The sequence below is a fragment of the Orbicella faveolata genome, unplaced genomic scaffold (assembly GCF_042242905.1).
Source record: "Orbicella faveolata isolate gen_17 unplaced genomic scaffold, um_ofav_v1 contig_24, whole genome shotgun sequence".
Lineage (NCBI taxonomy): Eukaryota > Metazoa > Cnidaria > Anthozoa > Scleractinia > Merulinidae > Orbicella > Orbicella faveolata.
Window position 1 is genome coordinate 28,781,839 of NW_028301552.1, and position 17,032 is coordinate 28,798,870.

The window sequence follows — 17,032 nt, forward strand, 5'->3', positions numbered from 1 at the left end:
TCTTTAAAATGGGGAATCTTTAAAATGGGGAATCTTTAAAATGGGGAATCTTTAAAATGGGGAATCTTTAAAATGGGAATCTTTAAAATGGGGAATCTTTAAAATGGGGAATCTTAAAAAGCGGGAATCTCTAAAATGGGGAATCTTTAAAAGCGAGAATCTCTGGGAGTTATTATTCATTGTAATTATATCGCACGCTAAAGCATATATGTTTAGCATATATGTTTAGCATATATGGGCTAGTTAAGCGGTCCAAATCTCGATTCTTACTCTTTGAGATCTGCTACACCGACCGAAGAATTGATCCGCCTGAAGAATTGAACTCCGGACTGTGACGTTTTTAAATCGAGTTTCGCAGCGATAGATATTTGTTCTAGCGTTATCAAGAACTACTGGAAAGACATGCTACTTAACGACAAAAATGGCACGCACAATGGGTTCTTGGTTTTGTGATAGACTACGCTTGAATTGGCGGCCGAGAGAGCTGTAATGTTTGTTAAAAAGGTGATGTACTTCATGGAAATTGGCTATCTGAACAGTATTAGAAAAAGTACTATTGTAATGTTTATGATTTTCTCACGCTTTTGTGGCAAACTCAGTGACAGATGTTTCTGTTGGTTTCCGGCCAGCATGGCGTCTCCATACAAATCTCTTTAAATGTGGTAAAAAGTTTAAGTGTAAAATGGGGTTGACTAGCCTACACGACTTCTACGGTTCGTGACATTTGTACATTTGCCGTTCTCTGTTCGGTCACTCGACCTTTCTTGTCGCTTCACTCGTGTTCATGAAGGGCACTTCATGTTGTGTAATAAGGAGGAATTTTAAGTGAAGTTGAGCCGTTAGATCGTGCTATGGCAAATTTTTTTATAGGTCATAGGTCTGCGTGTTATCTGCATGTCGACTCGTTGAGTTTGACACCTCTGTAATTTGCCGTGTGTTTTTGCATTTTTTAGGCTCATTTCTATTGCAGGATATGCTTTTATAAGTTAAGACGTTTGATAACGGCTTCCGGCACTAACATTTTGCTGGATCAATAATAGCAAACTTTAAAACAAACTTTTAAAGTGCCTGCATGATCCTTCCGTTGTTTGTCTGTTCCGGTTTGTTTTGCAAAATTTGGGAAAATTTTTGTCTAATGTGCTGATGTCCGTTTCATAATTATAGTGACATTATAGAAAATTCATGTCACGGGGCCTGTTTTTGGGTTATAAGCATTTAAATCTAACCGATTATAGTGTTGCTTTAGTACTCTGTTACTTGAAGAAAAAGACATGAATTTTATAACAAATAACTAGGCATTCGTTTGATACGTTTGGTTTAGCGTAAACTGCAAAGGACTGGTATTATTGATCCATCAAGGTATGAATGCTGGAAATACTATCCGCGGAAATAATTAGCCGCCACCTAAGAAGCAGGCGTTTCGTTATGTCACATACGCAATGCGTCGTATGGCACGCTAAAGAGGTGAAATGGTTTCCTACGAAAGGTCTAACACGACATAAGGGCAGGACCTTTGCAGTTAGCATAACTTAGGGGAAAAAAAACGCATTTGTCTATTTTGTCATTTCATGGCACAGTTTATGCATCCGACGCAACCTCGGCGGGAACGGGTCGCAAAAGAATCACCCAGCACATTTCGAAAACTTTGAACACTGTATAAGACTTGCGAAAAGGTGGCCTTTCACGGTGTGAGGAAACAAAATATGTCAATTGTTTTCCTAAAGTTCTTTATTTCATTTGTAAATAGGAGTCAGTAAACCGATAGACTTATTGTTACAGCGATCAGTCTTATGTATATTGCTTTACATGTAGCAGTGCCCAGTGGCTAACCCTTTTAGGGTAATTTTAGGCAATGTTTTTTTAAGACCGCGTGCAAAGAGAAAAGATAACACTATCATGGCCATCTATAATACGTTCCTGCGTAGGCAATCACATTGCATAGATGTCATTTGGTCACGCACTCACAACATAGACGCTTAGTTTGCATGGTGCTAGTTATTTAGTTGAATTACATTTCGTGTTCTGTTCGGTTATCAGCAACGTTCTTGTTCGTTAATTATAATAATTTGTAAATTTCAGTGATGTATAAGAAAAGCTGAAAACACGAGTTTTCTTCTTGAGGACAATTTAATGCGGACTTGTTTTAATGAAGAATATGTTATTTATGTGTTTCTGGGGACGCGTGAAACTTCCCAGTAACGAGGTGCAGTACAGAATCTGGGAAAAGAAAGAAAGTAAATATGCTAAGACTCCCGCCTGGATTCAGGTCACAGCCATTTTTCTTATGCAAGATATACGGACAAACTTTTTACCACATTTCAAGAGATTTGTATGGAGACGCCATGCTGGCCGGAAACCAACAGAAACATCTGTCACTGAGTTTGCCACAAAAGCGTAAGAAAATCATAAACATTACAATAGTACTTTTTCTTATACTGTTCAGATAGCCAATTTCCATGAAGTACATCACCTTTTTAACAAACATTACAGCTCTCTCGGCCGCCAATTCAAGCGTAGTCTATCACAAAACCAAGAACCCATTGTGCGTGCCATATTTTTGTCGTTAAGTAGCATGTCTTTCCAGTAGTACTTGATAACGCTAGAACAAATATCTATCGCTGCGAAACTCGATTTAAAAACGTCACAGTCCGGAGTTCAATTCTTCAGGCGGATCAATTCTTCGGTCGGTGTAGCAGATCTCAAAGAGTAAGAATCGAGATTTGAACCGCTTAACTAGCCCGCTAAACAGATATGCTTTAGCGTGCGATATTATTACAATGAATAATAATTCCCAGAGATTCTCGCTTTTAAAGATTCCCCATTTTAGAGATTCCCGCTTTTAAAGATTCCCCATTTTAAAGATTCCCCATTTTAAAGATTCCCGCTTTTAAAGATTCCCCATTTTAAAGATTTCCCATTTTAAAGATTCCCCATTTTAAAGATTCCCGCTTTTAAAGATTCCCCATTTTAAAGATTCCCGCTTTTAAAGATTCCCCATTTTAAAGATTCCCCATTTTAAAGATTCCCCATTTTAAAGATTCCCGCTTTTAAAGATTCCCCATTTTAAAGATTCCCCATTTTAAAGATTCCCGCTTTTAAAGATTCCCCATTTTAAAGATTCCCGCTTTTAAAGATTCCCCATTTTAAAGATTCCCGCTTTTAAAGATTCCCCATTTTAAAGATTCCCGCTTTTAAAGATTCCCCATTTTAAAGATTCCCGCTTTTAAAGATTCCCCATTTTAAAGATTCCCCGTTCCCCGTTCCCCATTCCCCATTCCCCATTCCCCATTCCCCATTCCCCATTCCCCATTCCCCATTCCCCATTCCCCATTCCCCATTCCCCATTTCCCATTCCCATTCCCCGATTCCCCGTTCCCCTTTTTAAAGATAGCCTGAAGGATATTGTAAACTTCTCTTTACGGAAAAAACAACTTGGATAGAAACCAATGTCGCGTGAACTGTTTTTAGGTCATTGAAGATCAGATCTCGCGATAAACACATGCTGAAATAAAAACATTGTTATTAATTACGGGAAATACAAGCCGTCTAGATCTTGCAACTTGATTGCTTCAAGACCTGCCAGCGTCTCAAACATGTGTTAAAAGGGGTTGGACTAAAAATGGAACCAGGAGATAAAGAAAATACCTCGTAGGGAAGCCTACAGGAATCCTCGCTTTGTTTTTCTTAAGAGCAGACGAAGGAATCATCAAAATTCTAAAGATTTTATAACTTGAAAGTACGTCATCCTGTGAACGAGTCACAATTATTGTTACTTTCAGAGAAAAAAATATTGTTTTAATGTATGAAAAACATATGCAAGTTATGAATAAGGTATTGGTATATTGGGCAGTTGGAGTATTCGATTGAATAAAAAAAACAAAGAAACATATTTATAGTAACATTGCTTCATGTATTTTCCAGAGTTTAAAAACCTTAATAAAAACGACGTTTAATCTACTGTGAATCGTGGATGTGATCTTTATGTATTATTGTTATTTGACTTTGTAATTTCTTCAGTCGAGAAAGAAAATATCGCGTGTATACCCTGTTACCGTGATTGATATTTTCTTATCTCTAATTATCACCCTCACCCGCCTTCAGGCAGGCAGGTAAATTGAGTGACTCAGATAACGTGATGTGATCTATTTTTGCCATGGCTTCTGGAAAATTTACGCCCGCGGCGATGTCACCCTTCGTGTGAATTAAGACTGTGTGTTTGATATTAGTGTAGTACGAGACGATAAGGAAGATCATGTATTGCTTACGAGATGTAATGCTGCCTCTTTTTCGGACGAAGCTGAAATACAACGTTCTTTATTCAACCCTGACGATCTCTTAAGCTCCTTCCTTCTCCGCTCGCCACTGGATCTCTTTCTTTTTCTCTGGAACCTAGCTATTAGAAGCCTCCCGGGCTTTGGTTGTTTGCTACGCAACGAAAAAGAAATCTTTCTCTATAAGCCCCATCCACCCATTGAAGGTCACTGTGTTGAAATAGAAACCAAACAATAACAATTGTTTTGGATTTGTTGATTTTTCGATTCAAGCCACCCCTATTAAAATACCCAGCCGCAGGGGATCATGGGTGGCTGAAATTCTAGACCCAGCAAGACTTAAAGAACTCCAGCCGATGATTAAAATAACTCATCTAATTTTGTACCGCTATCAAAAAGTCATGTAAATTGTTTCAACTACCTCTGTATGACCGGCCAAAAAGAAATAATTACTCACGTACTGTGACTAGAGGTGTCAAAATCGATGCCGTAAGCCAATTATTGTTTAAAGGTTAAGTCAGAGATTACAATGCGTGATCGAATCCCGTGAAGAGTTGACAATGAAATAGATCCTTTAATCTGTTGACGCTATTGTTTCAATAGCACATTAATTGACGTTGAAATCGGGTTTTCAAAACACAAAAGTTGTTTTAATTCTGAGGCTTCGCTAAACAATTGTACAACTGCGAAAGGGCTAGAAGACGCGCTTGTTTGGACTTCGAAAACATTCTGCTGTAATTAAGTGGTAGTAGAACCCTGAATTAATTGGCAAATCTTGTCAATAGTCTTTAAGGAGACCCGTTCTGTATTCAGTCGGTATTGACCGGCCACCGGGTGGTTCTTTTGAGAGAGCTTTTATTGCACCGCTTGACGTGACGGTCCAAGGATTTAGCGAACTATCACGATTGTAAATTTTCATCTTGGTGAGTATTAGCACTTATTTTATACTTAATAATCTTGAGCAAGTGAATCCGGTTAGCTTATAGGTAAGTGCAGGTTCCGATCTTTCCTTAAAACATCAACATTTGATGCGAATTCATGACTGCCTGCAAGATCATCGGACGATTTTAGCTGTGGAAAAAATTGAAGGCATGACTCTGGTAACAGCACTGGAACCCCGCGCGGGGGGGGGGGGGGTACTTTGGGAATTTCTGGGTGGGGATGTGCCGCTGTGACCCTGGAACCCTTAGCCTATACCAGAGCTAGTTCAGCTGAATTTTGCTACCCTATACTAGAGTAAACTCCCCAAATCCCCCCATCTATCGACACTGTTGAGGCTGATTTGCGTAAATTTAAACTTGCCGATTTGATTTTTTTTATATTTTTGAGTGGCAATTTCTGGTTTCCTTACTCCAGATAAAACCTTCAACCAACCAGTCAGTTTTGTGAAAAATGATACCCTATTCTAGACCCAAACGCTCTGATTTACATACCCTATCCTAGAGTAAACTGCTTGAAAACCATACCCTTAACAGCGGCACATACCTATATAGCCCATATATGGCAGTGCCCCCCCCCCCCCCGGGACTGGAACTGGTTTAAAACTGTGTGTTTGTCTAGCTTCCATTCACATTCAAACGTTTTCTTGTTACACAACAAACTCAACCAGCGAAAAGTTAGCGAACCAAGCCGAGTTCACTACAACGATATTACTGAAGTCGTTTTGGACAAGTTAAGACGCAATTCTACTCACACTGTAAATTTGGAAAGTTGTTGTTTGCTCAGACAACAAGTTTTCAAATTATTTCGTTACAGTATTTCTACTGAAAACTTGATGTCATAAGTTATCATATATGTTGACCTTCCAAGGTCTTCTAAGTCGACAAGTTGATTAGCTCACAGATAATCACAAAGTTTTATTTATTCTTACTCCTTACACGCTTTAAATTAGGCCTTTATTTTCTTTTCCCTGCTTGATAATGGAGTCAAGATGACTTCGAAACGTCGAAGTTTAACTTTCGCCTCTTTTTGTAATCAATTGTACTTCGCAATGTTTTCTTATCAGCAGTTTTATTACTCGAGAAAAAAAAAATGCCTTCTTTCCAGAACCCCGGATTTCAGTGAATTGTCGCGCGAGACGCGCGCGAGCATCGCACACGTACAAGAAAGGGGCCATGTTTTTCTTTCACGTTGTTTTGCATGTCCTGATCCAAAATAGAAAAGCAGCAATATCCGGAATCTACACAAGAGGCCGAAGGAACCAATATTTGTTTATCTTCTCAACCTGTTTTTTTTCCTTTGCATTCTTTGACCCTGTAATGTATATCAACATTCCTTTCTAAGCGGATCAAGATAGGAGATCAATCTGTCATTCAGCTGTGGTAAGCGAGCAAACACTGCACTGAACAATGAAAACTTCCCAGGTGCGAGAGTAATTGAGCTCAAATTAATCCTCGGACCTCAATGATGTGAATTTTATTCTTCATGTCATTCTAGTCATTCTGACCTGCTACATCTAATAATACCGGCAAGTCGATGCAAGACAATAAATGTATCATTTGAATTATGATTAGCAAGTACTGAAGTCACCGGTTCTGATAGAGTACTAGCTACATAGTCAGCACTAGCTGGTCACATGCAACTTTCGTTCCGCGTCACAAAGTCAACTTACTTTGGCAACTAGAAATTTGATCTTCAAAACTATAACTTCTCATGCCACTGCTAGGTTATGGCCATTTTGTCAACCTGCCGCTACGAGTAACTTAGACTGATGATACAGGAAACAGCTCATTTTATTTTATTTGGCTTAACGAAGCTACTTCTGGCGACAAAATGTTAAGCTCGTAATGACGTTTACTGGCTTTAATGGGACAAAAACCAAAGCTATTAATAAAGTAATCACTCTGGCTATATCACAAATGGACCAATCAAAGTCAACATGCGTAGCTGACGCAAAGCGCGGGAAAACGTACACGAGCGAGTCACCATTGGTTGCAGTTTTAGTTCTGTTTGGATGAGAAAGTGGCGCGAGTTATTTAAGGTGGCTGGTACCAGTTTTCTCGCGCGGGGAGTAGATTATCATCGTGCGTCACGCGTGAGTAACACGTACGATAGAGGCGCGAGATTTAAAACCCGAAAGACCAAAACAAATTGCTGGTTTTCAGTGTCACGCAATTCAAAATAGATCAAAATAAAAATTAAAACCGGTCAACAGATAAAGTCCAGAATCTGTGAGATGAAAGAAGGTAAATATGCAAAGACTCTCGCCAAAATTCTGGTCACAGCAATTTTTCTTATGCGAGATATGCGGAGAAATTTTTTACCCAAATTTATAGAGATTTGTATGGAGACGCCATGCTGGTGCCCATCCGTATGGGCACCAACATGGCGGCCGGAAACCAACAGAAACGTCTGTCACTGAGTTTTGCAACAAAGCGTGAATTTATCCCTCGAGGAACTCGAAAACATTAAAATAATAATTTTTCTAAGACATGAACTGTTCAGATAGCCAAGTTCCCCGAAATAAGTCATTTTTTTAACCATCATGGCAGCTCTCTAGGCCGTCATGTAAGTGCCGCATCACGCAGGAGCTTAGAAATTCAAGCGTAGTGTATCACAAAACAAAGAAACCATTTGGAACAAAAATTTGTATGAATATTAGTTTTCAGCTGCTCTTATACATCATTTAAGTAAAATCTCAGGAAGATCAATAGTTTTGTAGTTTAAATTTTAGTGACGTCATGTGAAAACCAGCTATATGGCAGCGCGCGGCTTTTTCGCGCAAGGTCACTTTTGTACCGTTGGAGACGAAATCCGCATATAAAAGAGGCTTTACCTGCTAGAACAACTTGAGTCAATTCTGTGTATTTAAGAAAAATTGTTTCGGTAATTCAATGTTTCCAAAATTTCAAAGGAAACTGGATCGATCGTGACAGCCACTGGGAGAGTATAAGGGACTCACAAAACATAGCAAATCTACCCAGAATTTGTGTAAAAATCCTACAGAGTAAGCCCAGGAGGTTGTCTTTAAAGCCCCGGCCAAACGATCGCAGCATTTCAGCACAATATATCTCAACATTGTTGGCCCAGCGTTTGCAAGCCCCGGCCAAATCGCAACGTTTGAACGCAACATATCGCAACATTGCCGGGCGCAACATGTCGCGCGCGTTTGGCCACCCTGTTGCGACGTGTTGCGACGTGTTGGGTATTGAAAATCGAACCAGTGCCCATGCCCGAGCGCAACATTGTTGTACGAACCTGGCCAAACGACTACAACATCATGTATCATCCTCAAATGTTGCATGAAAAATTTGACTATTTTCAAATTTGAGCCAACAACACCCAACATTTCGCAACACGTCGCAACAGGGTGGCCAAACGCGCGCAACATGCTGTGTCCAACAATGTTGCGATATGTTGCGTTCAATGTTGCGATCGTTTGGCCGCAACTACAACTGTAAATGAAGTTTTAGCAGCAAACAAAACAAAACGCCTGTTCGGAGCCCGCTCGCCCGCGCGGGCACACGAAGCAGTCAGCGGTAGTCAAAACAGCTCATGAGCAAGTGCTGGTCTTATAAAGTCTGGATTTTTGAATGCGTGTCTACGCGCGCGGGAATAACGGAACTCGCGAATGCTTTTACATGAAAGCAAGCCCGGTGACCCCTTCTTTTTATTGTTTTAATACAATTGTATTATTGAGAGGAAGCGTCAGAAAAAAAAAAAAAAAAAATTATACGGACGGCAAATTGTCGTTTTTACAAGTTTACAAGAAATCGGCTCCGTATAATTATTTTAAAATTGTTGCGCATTTCATTTTTAGATGCCAAAAGCTATTGATTAAAAAAAAACTCGGGGTCACCGGGTTAATTTTTTAGTTATTAGTGTCATGAGCGAAAAATCATGTCAAGTCTGGAAAATCCTTTTAGAATGTTGCCATGTTAACTGCTGACGACAAAATATCAGCTTATTTAGGTCAAGTATAAATGATATAATCCAAACCTACAAAAATATTACAGTGGCCCTGGTCTGCCTTTTTGTTCTATTCTTACAAAGTTATGAGCCGTCAAAAACCTGAAAACTGTTATGAGCCACCTTAAACCACTTGTATGCAAAACGAAAGCAAATGCGAATTATTACTTTCAAAACTGAAGTAAAAACCGCAATACAAATACTTTTGTCGTCTTTGATAAATCCTATAATTGTCTGTATTCTCTAGGTTCCACTGCCGTTTCAATTGATCAAAATCTTTTTCCTAATTGTGCGGTTTACCGCTCTGCCGAGTTTCGCGTGACACATGCCGCATATGTTCTTACCGACTTCGTCTCAAGTTTCTGCTTGGCGTTAAAAGGACGCGGCCAGCTGACGCCGATAGTATCCTGGGAACAAGCTCGAGTCGCACACTGACCCCGACTTTCATCTAGTGTTTTTCAATACATGAGCTCGACATTCTTAATTTCTCTTTGTTTCGGCTTAGCACACAATGGATTTCATTGCTTAACGAGCACTTAAAAAATCTTCGAGATAGTATAATGGGGTCCGTCGGCTTTGTCCCTGCAGAGGTTTTGACGTCAGTGGTACGTCCGCCTCAATACATCTGAACTTCGACCAAACTCTCAAAGTTTGATTAAAAACCAGTTTTCTAGCAAAGAATAAATCATTCTTTTTGAAAAACCAACATACAAAGACCATCTCCTCCGAATCTCAGTCAATGAAAAACGAGCTGGCTTGAACGAAGCTCGTAAAACGCTGTCCCAAATTTCGCTCGGCTACGGGGATGTACAGACGTTGCCACGAGAAAGAAATCTAGTAGGAATCATATTTTCTTACGTCCTTCTAGCAAACTATAGTTTATTAAATCTTTAGAATTAACCGGTCGTAAGGTGCGGCGCAGCAAGGGCGAAGCAGTTGTTTACAATTTTGGTCTCAGGGGACGTTATTTTGGCGGGTTCATAAAGCTATGCAAATGATTTAGTTAAGTGATATTAAAACAAAAACTTTCTTAATTCTTCAGCTGTCCGATTGTGAATGAGGTTATACGTGTGAGCGGCGCGCTGTTTCTTGGCTCCTTTCAACTGAAGTAATGTGAGAATCTTGTCTGTCAGAGATCCGAGAAATTCAAGGTAAAGTTATGTGGTTATAAAAGTGTTGACAACATAGAGAATCAAGCGAAATATTCTTAGTTATCGACATTATCCTCAAGACTTTTCAAAACAATCTTGGCGATAAAGAACAGCTTTGTTTAAGAAGCAATTAAACCCCTACCGGCAAAAGTTTAGCGCTTGCCTCTGCGAAACAAAACCGGCACTGTAATTGAAAAAAGTGACTTTGCTTTCATACTTTCTTCCTCATTCTTGGACACTCGACAATTAGTATTTTCAACAAGAACAACACCGTGAGCATTTTAACTATAATGTCATTCATGTTTTCATCTTGTTTGCTTAAACTGCGCTAATAATGCATTTTAAAAATGCGTCAGTCGCGCCTCTGAGATTACAGTTTCACAGAGAAACCGATGGAAGTTTTACTCTCTAAACTGATCCAAGTTATTTTCCTTCTCTCCTATCATCTCAAGTATCTGTTGACAAACAAATGGATCTTTCGGCTTAATATTCGCGCCCACTTTACTTAACCCCTTCGAACCTCACTGGAATCAATTACAGCAAGGTTTCACATTGTTACATCACATGTCGGCACGCTCAAACAAAGTGATTGAATGATGGTATAATTCTTGTTTGTTTGTTCACTGGCTTGTAATCCAAACAGCCTGCTCTGTGCACAGCATTATTCTTATCAAGTTTTGCGAACGGTTAAAAAAAACATTCTTGCTTCCCGCATATATTTTCGTCTTTACAGCAACGCCGTAGAGAAGTTTGCCAATATGTACGAGATTTCCTTTGTTGACGATGATCTCGAAGATTTCAGAATCCAAGATCTGCTTGGAGAAGGCTCGTTCGCCCAGGTCTACAAATGTGTCGAGACCAAGTCGCAAACGGTGTTCGCACTCAAAGAATTTGACACAAAACACAAAGAATTTGATGAGAAAGCCGTAGAGCAAGAGGTGCTCGTGTGGACAGACGTGATTCACGAAAATATCGTCCGCTTGTATGTATCCTTTACCACGGGGTCTTATATGTACTTTGTTCTGGAGTATGTGGATGGAGGAAGCCTCTTTAATCACATGATGCAACGGCACAAATACAGCGAAAAGGAGGCTGCCAATATTATGAAACAGGTAAGGTTCTACTGAATTACTGAATTTTCTGACGCACGATTTCTGACACAAGGTTGCAACACCGATAAAGCTGAACTCAGCTGTTTCAAAATGCAGTTTTGCAATCCTTTATCAGATTGATTGCAGCTTTCCTATAAAATATATTATTGCCGATGTGTTCTGTTGGGTGTAAAGAGGGAGAAATTTTAACGTTTTGTTGTTTTAAAGGTAGTTCTGGTAATGCTGAAACGAAAAAGGTGACTGAACATGTAATGTCAGAATTCAACTTTATCTGATCTCTTTATAAATAGTATGACAAAAATGTTTCAAAGCTGAGTGAAATATACCTGCCCACCACAGAAAATTCATTGAGCTTTGCTACAAGTAACAAGTAAAGTTAAGGCAGATTCAGTAACTTCAACTTGAACCGAAAGCTAAGCTCCGTTCTTCTATGTTGCTAAAGAAAAAAAAGTCATTAAACCTTGGCAGCTCATTCTGGAACCATTTAAATCAGTTGGGTCTTAAAGGATAGACAGTTGGAAGATAAAATCTTACATTCCACAAAAATTAAACCAGCTATTCAAGCCATAGTTCACGATAACAATATCCTGCTGATTGTAAAAAAATCAATCTGTGTTCGACGGATTATGTATTTCACCATCTCGCGTGTGTCTTACCTGCTTGACATACTCTGATGAATGGTATTTTCTATACAAGGGGTAATCATCGGATTTGTTTCACGTTACAGTAAAATCCGCAAAAACAAAAGTACTAATGCGCTTCAATTTTTTTATCGAGAAACCAAAACTGTTGAAATTCGGTGAGGATCGCAAAAGGTTTTTCACTCTACGAACTTTTGAGGAATTCAGTTTTAGCGAAACTCTGCGTTTCTCAGTCACTAATTGACTAACCAGCCGGAACAGTTTTAAAGGAACTTAATTTAGCTTATTTTTACCACAATTCTACCAAACGTTAATGGCGTCAGCGATAGCCTTATCTATGTATTGACATCGTGCTAGTCTGACAAACAATTTTCATCTTACAATTTTCTGCATATTCGTGTGATAACCCAATTCTGACCTGTTAACCTCCCCTTCGATCGAATTCTTTACACGTTTTGTTATACAGTATCAATCATTACTTTGAATTCAAAGACCTCCTCAAATTGTTTTCCAACACTTGATATTAGACAACATGAGCTCAACAATCTAAGAAATTTCTACTTCGTACGAACATACAATTGCAAACGGTTGTTTTAAAGGCTTTACCGTGGTAAAATGTAACCTCGTAAACCCTAGATTTGAACAAATAAGCAGTACTAGAGCCATTGGTTTTCTGGACGTGACAACGAACCTTACAGGCTTAACATCGGAAGGCAATGGGTAGCACGAAGATTACTTCTAATTAACTGAGTCAACTAAACTGGAGCCGTTTGCATGTAGACTATCTTAGAAACGTGTATGAAGTCAGGACCTGTTTTCCTAACTGAAAATCAGTGGCGTCGCTAACCTTTAAGCAACTAAGTCACGACATTTTGAGTTGTTTTGGCCGCGTACAAAATTACCTACAAATTGAAGGAAACCTAAAAAAATAGTAGTTTACTGTGATAGGAAAACATCAAAGAGATGAAAATATACCATAAAGGAACCGGCAAGGATGGTTAATGGAGAAGATTAACACGGATTGCAAACGACGAACTTGGAAAAACCTTTTCAAGATGCCGGCAAATTGTGACGTAGTTTCTTTAAGCATGGGCTTAACAAGAACTTCCGTGATTTTCTTTAAAGCAGCCGAAACAAAATTTTCGTGGTTTTGGTTGCCTTGCATGATTCAACAGCGAATCTCTGCTTTATTTACGTTTTGAAAAAGGAACACGAGGTCTGGCCACGCCCCTAAAAAAAATGAACGAATTAGAAACGGGCAGCCTTTATATCTTGTTATTCATTATTCAGTGTTAAAAGTTAAGGTTTTATTAATTAATTAATTTAAACCTAAGTGCTTTAGTTGGCTATAAAGAGTGCACCAATAGTGAAACGTGGTTATAATAATATATCTAGATAATTGTAAAAATGTTTTGTACGGAATCTTCTTTACAATTTAAAACTTATAAGCTTGTCTGTGTTGATTCACGATAATTTCTCTATCTTTTCACACTGTCATTTCTTTGGAACTCCTGTTGCTCCTTAGGTACTTGAAGCTCTCCATTATCTCCACAAGAAACGCATTGTCCACCGAGATGTCAAACCGGATAACATACTGGTCAAACAGGTTCCGGACTCTGATAATAAAACCAAACAACAACTAGCCATCAAGCTATGCGACTTTGGGTTCGCTTTCCAGCTCCCACGTGGCGCAGATGTCACGTGTTGCCCCGCGCGGGGTGCGCCGATGTTTTTGGCGCCAGAAACAATTCTGGACAACCCGATTGGTCGCCCCGTGGATATTTGGTCAGGTGGTGTCCTGCTTCATCTTCTTGTGGCGGGATATCCGCCATTTTGGCACGATAACAACGAAAAAATGTTACTGGCTGCTGCTCGAGGGCAGTTCAGCTTGTCATCTCCAGGCTGGAGCAAAATTTCCAATTCTTGCAAAGATCTCGTTAAGTCAATGCTCACAGTACAAACATCGCAGCGAATTACGGCTGTAGAGGCCATTAGGCATCCCTGGATTTTCAAGATGTCTGCCTTGGACTCGCCGCGTCCACGAAGGAAACACAGTAGCGCCTTGTCGAACAGTTCCCGGTTGACAGAGAAGTTGAAGTGCACCATTAGCGAGATGCACTCCAGTTTGAAACTGCAGCGTTTAGGTCTGGATCATCTGAAGGGAAAATTCTTTCCTCTTTATCATTCAGCCATGAATTTGTCCGAGGTCAGATAACATCGGTATCTTCCTGGGTGTCGGGCGTGTAAATTCAGTATTACTCGATAGGTTTCTGCACATCTCGGGGAAGGAGTAAGAAAAGTCCGATCTCATAACTCCCTCTATATGACACTTCATCTCAAAAGTACCTCTGCAGGTAATGACGTACATGTATTATTAAATCTCCCCAGCCCCGTGGCCAGGGGGACACCTCTTAAGGACGGTGGATTCGATAAAACAGACAGTCTGGGCTGGTCCCGGGCATGCCAGTGATAAAGGTTATAATATATTACAAATAGTTCTCATTTCACAACCAGAATAATTACGTTCTCGACACTGACAAATAAGAGTGGCGTTCAATTGTTTCGTTTATATTTGGAGGTGTTTTAGCATGGGAGTGAATTTTGTGAATCAGTTGTATTTAATTTACATAGCGTTTTTATAACAAATGCAAGAAGTAATTGCTTTGAACGATAATTTCTTCAATCAATAGTTTACTTATACTTTGTTGTTGTTAAGACATGTTGTCCAAATGCAAATCTACTTCGAATTTCTGACATGTTCTGCTTATATGTATACGAACTTCCATTGAGAGACAATCGTGAAAAAAAGTCTTAGGAAGTTGGATTACAGTCAAGATGGTTTTCAAGTGTGTGATCATAACTTGAGCATTTTCCTATTGTTAAAATGAGTACCGTTAACTAATTATGAACAACTTTTGATGCACGATTCAATAAATTATTTTAACGTAAACGTATTGTTTAGTTTCTCGCTTTTTTATTATTTTGCCCAAGTTTATTGATCTTGTGCTAAGGTCATAACCTCGTTCCCAGGGAGTGTGGGAAGACGAGAGACACTGGAAACGAGGTTGCCAAGGTCATTGGATCCTAGGGACCGTTCATTTTTTATCAGGTAGGGGGGGCTGGTGGGATTTGGGGGGGGGCCATGCGAAAAAAATGGCTTTCGAGGGGGGGCCATCCCCAAAAAATAAGGGAAAAACGGGGGGGTCACGTGAAATATTTTAGTAAAACTTTAAAATGGCATAATGTTTGAATATCAAAAAAATTGCTATAGAATAAACATAGAAGGCAGGATACAAATTTATTACAAACTTTCCTTCTGCTTTAAAAAAACGTTTGGCGACAAAAAGCATTTGTAGCTACTGAAAAGAAGTATTTAACACTGTTATTTTCGAATGCAACTTTCACTGGCACTCATCTTCATCTTCGCTGTCGTCGAGTTCTTCTTCGCCGCTTGTGCTGCTATGGGAGTCTCTTTCACCGATGCTGCAAGAAGCAGCAATGCTTTCCGTCAGAGTGTACTCTTCAGTGTACATGAAGGTGTAAACATAATCTCTGACTTCCTGCTCAAGGTTGGTGGTGATTCTGCTTCTTGCAGCATTGGTGAAATAATTCCCTTCCAAGAGCTGTACGATGTGTGGCCCATCTCTTCTAAATAACGACGTGGCAACATCCACAACTTTAATACACTCTTCCGGGACGGCCGTTCTAGGAGGGTACACAAGGCATTGTGGAAGATCATTTCCTAGTGGGTTTCCAACACAGATTCCATAAACTCGTTGGACGTTGTTTTCAGTCCGCTTCCTCTTTCTTTCATTTGACTTTCTGTGGTTTTCTTTTTTCCTTCTCCTTTTGTTGATGTGCTGTTTGAGTATGCCCTTGAATATGCTGTTATAATTGCTCTTATTTTCTAGTGCTTCCATGTCCTGCGTGACCTTCGTCAACTTAGCTTCTATACATTTGATCTGTTTTACATTAAAACTGTGGGCATTCATCAATTCAGATGAGGGAGATGCCAATGAGAGGCCAAATGCCACACGCTCAGGGCGAGCCATAACTAGGAGATCCGAAATTGACTTCTCTTTCTTTTGATTTGTTTTTCAAACAACAGCTCTCTGTAGTATAGGGATTGTAAATATTGTCTTGACAGTGAGCACAAAACGTGAAGTAGGGGGATAATAGAGAAATATTAAAAAAGTTGAAATCTAAATATTGTTTGTTCAATTTTTTTTTTTTGGGTGGGGAGGTCATCCCAAAAAATGACCGCTATAAGGGGGGGGGGGGGCACGTGAAAAAATTGGTAAGCTGAGGGGGTCATGCGATTTTTAAATGGTGCTTCCCAAATCCCACCAGCCCCCCCTCCCTCATAAAAAATGAACGGTCCCCTATTTCTCAGGGTTAGCCGTTGAAAGAACTGTTAAAGAGAGGCAGCAATTTTTTTGCCGCACTCGTAACAGATTCTGACTTTTCTTGACCAATCAAGATGTAGGGCTTGCACGCAAGAGATCTTCTGAATTGTTCAATCAATTTCGAGTCCAGAGTCTTCCTGGCTCAGTCAGCGGTTTCTTCGGCGAGGGGAGCCAACCGATGACCCAACCAGGAAAACTCTGGGTTCGAGATTGGTACTCACCATGGTGCAATCAGTTGCTTAGCAACTTCAAGAAGAAAATTGCGGGCTCAGGTTGGTGTCCGAGACCGCCCGTCTGCATGTTATTTGTTCTGCTACTTTCAGCCAGCGAGCGTTGCCCTTTTGCGCAAAACGAGGAGCAAACAGAAATTGATCCTGGAGGCCACCATCTCTCCTTGTATCTAATAACACTGACCTCCGGGTAAATCCCATCCAGTGAAAAGCATAGTGGGTTATGCCAATACTTGCTGTAGATAGATTGATATCCTTTACTAATAGGCCATGTTCGATATATCAATATTCTAACATGGCTCCGAGGCTTTCA

General features: G+C 39.8%; 1 protein-coding gene across 3 annotated transcripts; it reads left to right on the forward strand.

Annotated features, from left to right (window-relative positions):
* The first annotated feature begins 4,859 nt into the window (after positions 1–4,859).
* LOC110045767 (calcium/calmodulin-dependent protein kinase type 1-like) lies at positions 4,860–15,033 on the forward strand. Of its 3 annotated transcripts, XM_089291919.1 has the most exons (4): positions 4,861–5,194; positions 10,222–10,330; positions 11,064–11,442; positions 13,609–15,033. In XM_089291919.1, exons 3-4 carry the CDS (start codon positions 11,089–11,091, stop codon positions 14,296–14,298), a joined length of 1,044 nt encoding a protein of 347 aa, XP_089148045.1. In that variant the 5' UTR covers positions 4,861–5,194; positions 10,222–10,330; positions 11,064–11,088; the 3' UTR covers positions 14,299–15,033. The 3 variants fall into 3 exon arrangements, with proteins under 3 accessions (XP_089148046.1, XP_089148045.1, XP_020607056.1); XM_089291920.1 differs by lacking the exon at positions 10,222–10,330 and having other exon boundaries at positions 4,860–5,194; XM_020751397.2 differs by lacking the exons at positions 4,861–5,194; positions 10,222–10,330 and adding an exon at positions 10,352–10,929.
* The last annotated feature ends 1,999 nt before the right edge of the window (positions 15,034–17,032 follow it).

Bases quoted from the DNA above. Each gene is read 5' to 3' on its own strand.
- LOC110045767 (XM_089291920.1), top strand. From the start codon at position 11,089: ATGTACGAGATTTCCTTTGTTGACGATGATCTCGAAGATTTCAGAATC. The intron at 11,443-13,608 runs GTAAGGTTCTAC...GTTGCTCCTTAG, and splicing joins CTGCCAATATTATGAAACAG to GTACTTGAAGCTCTCCATTA.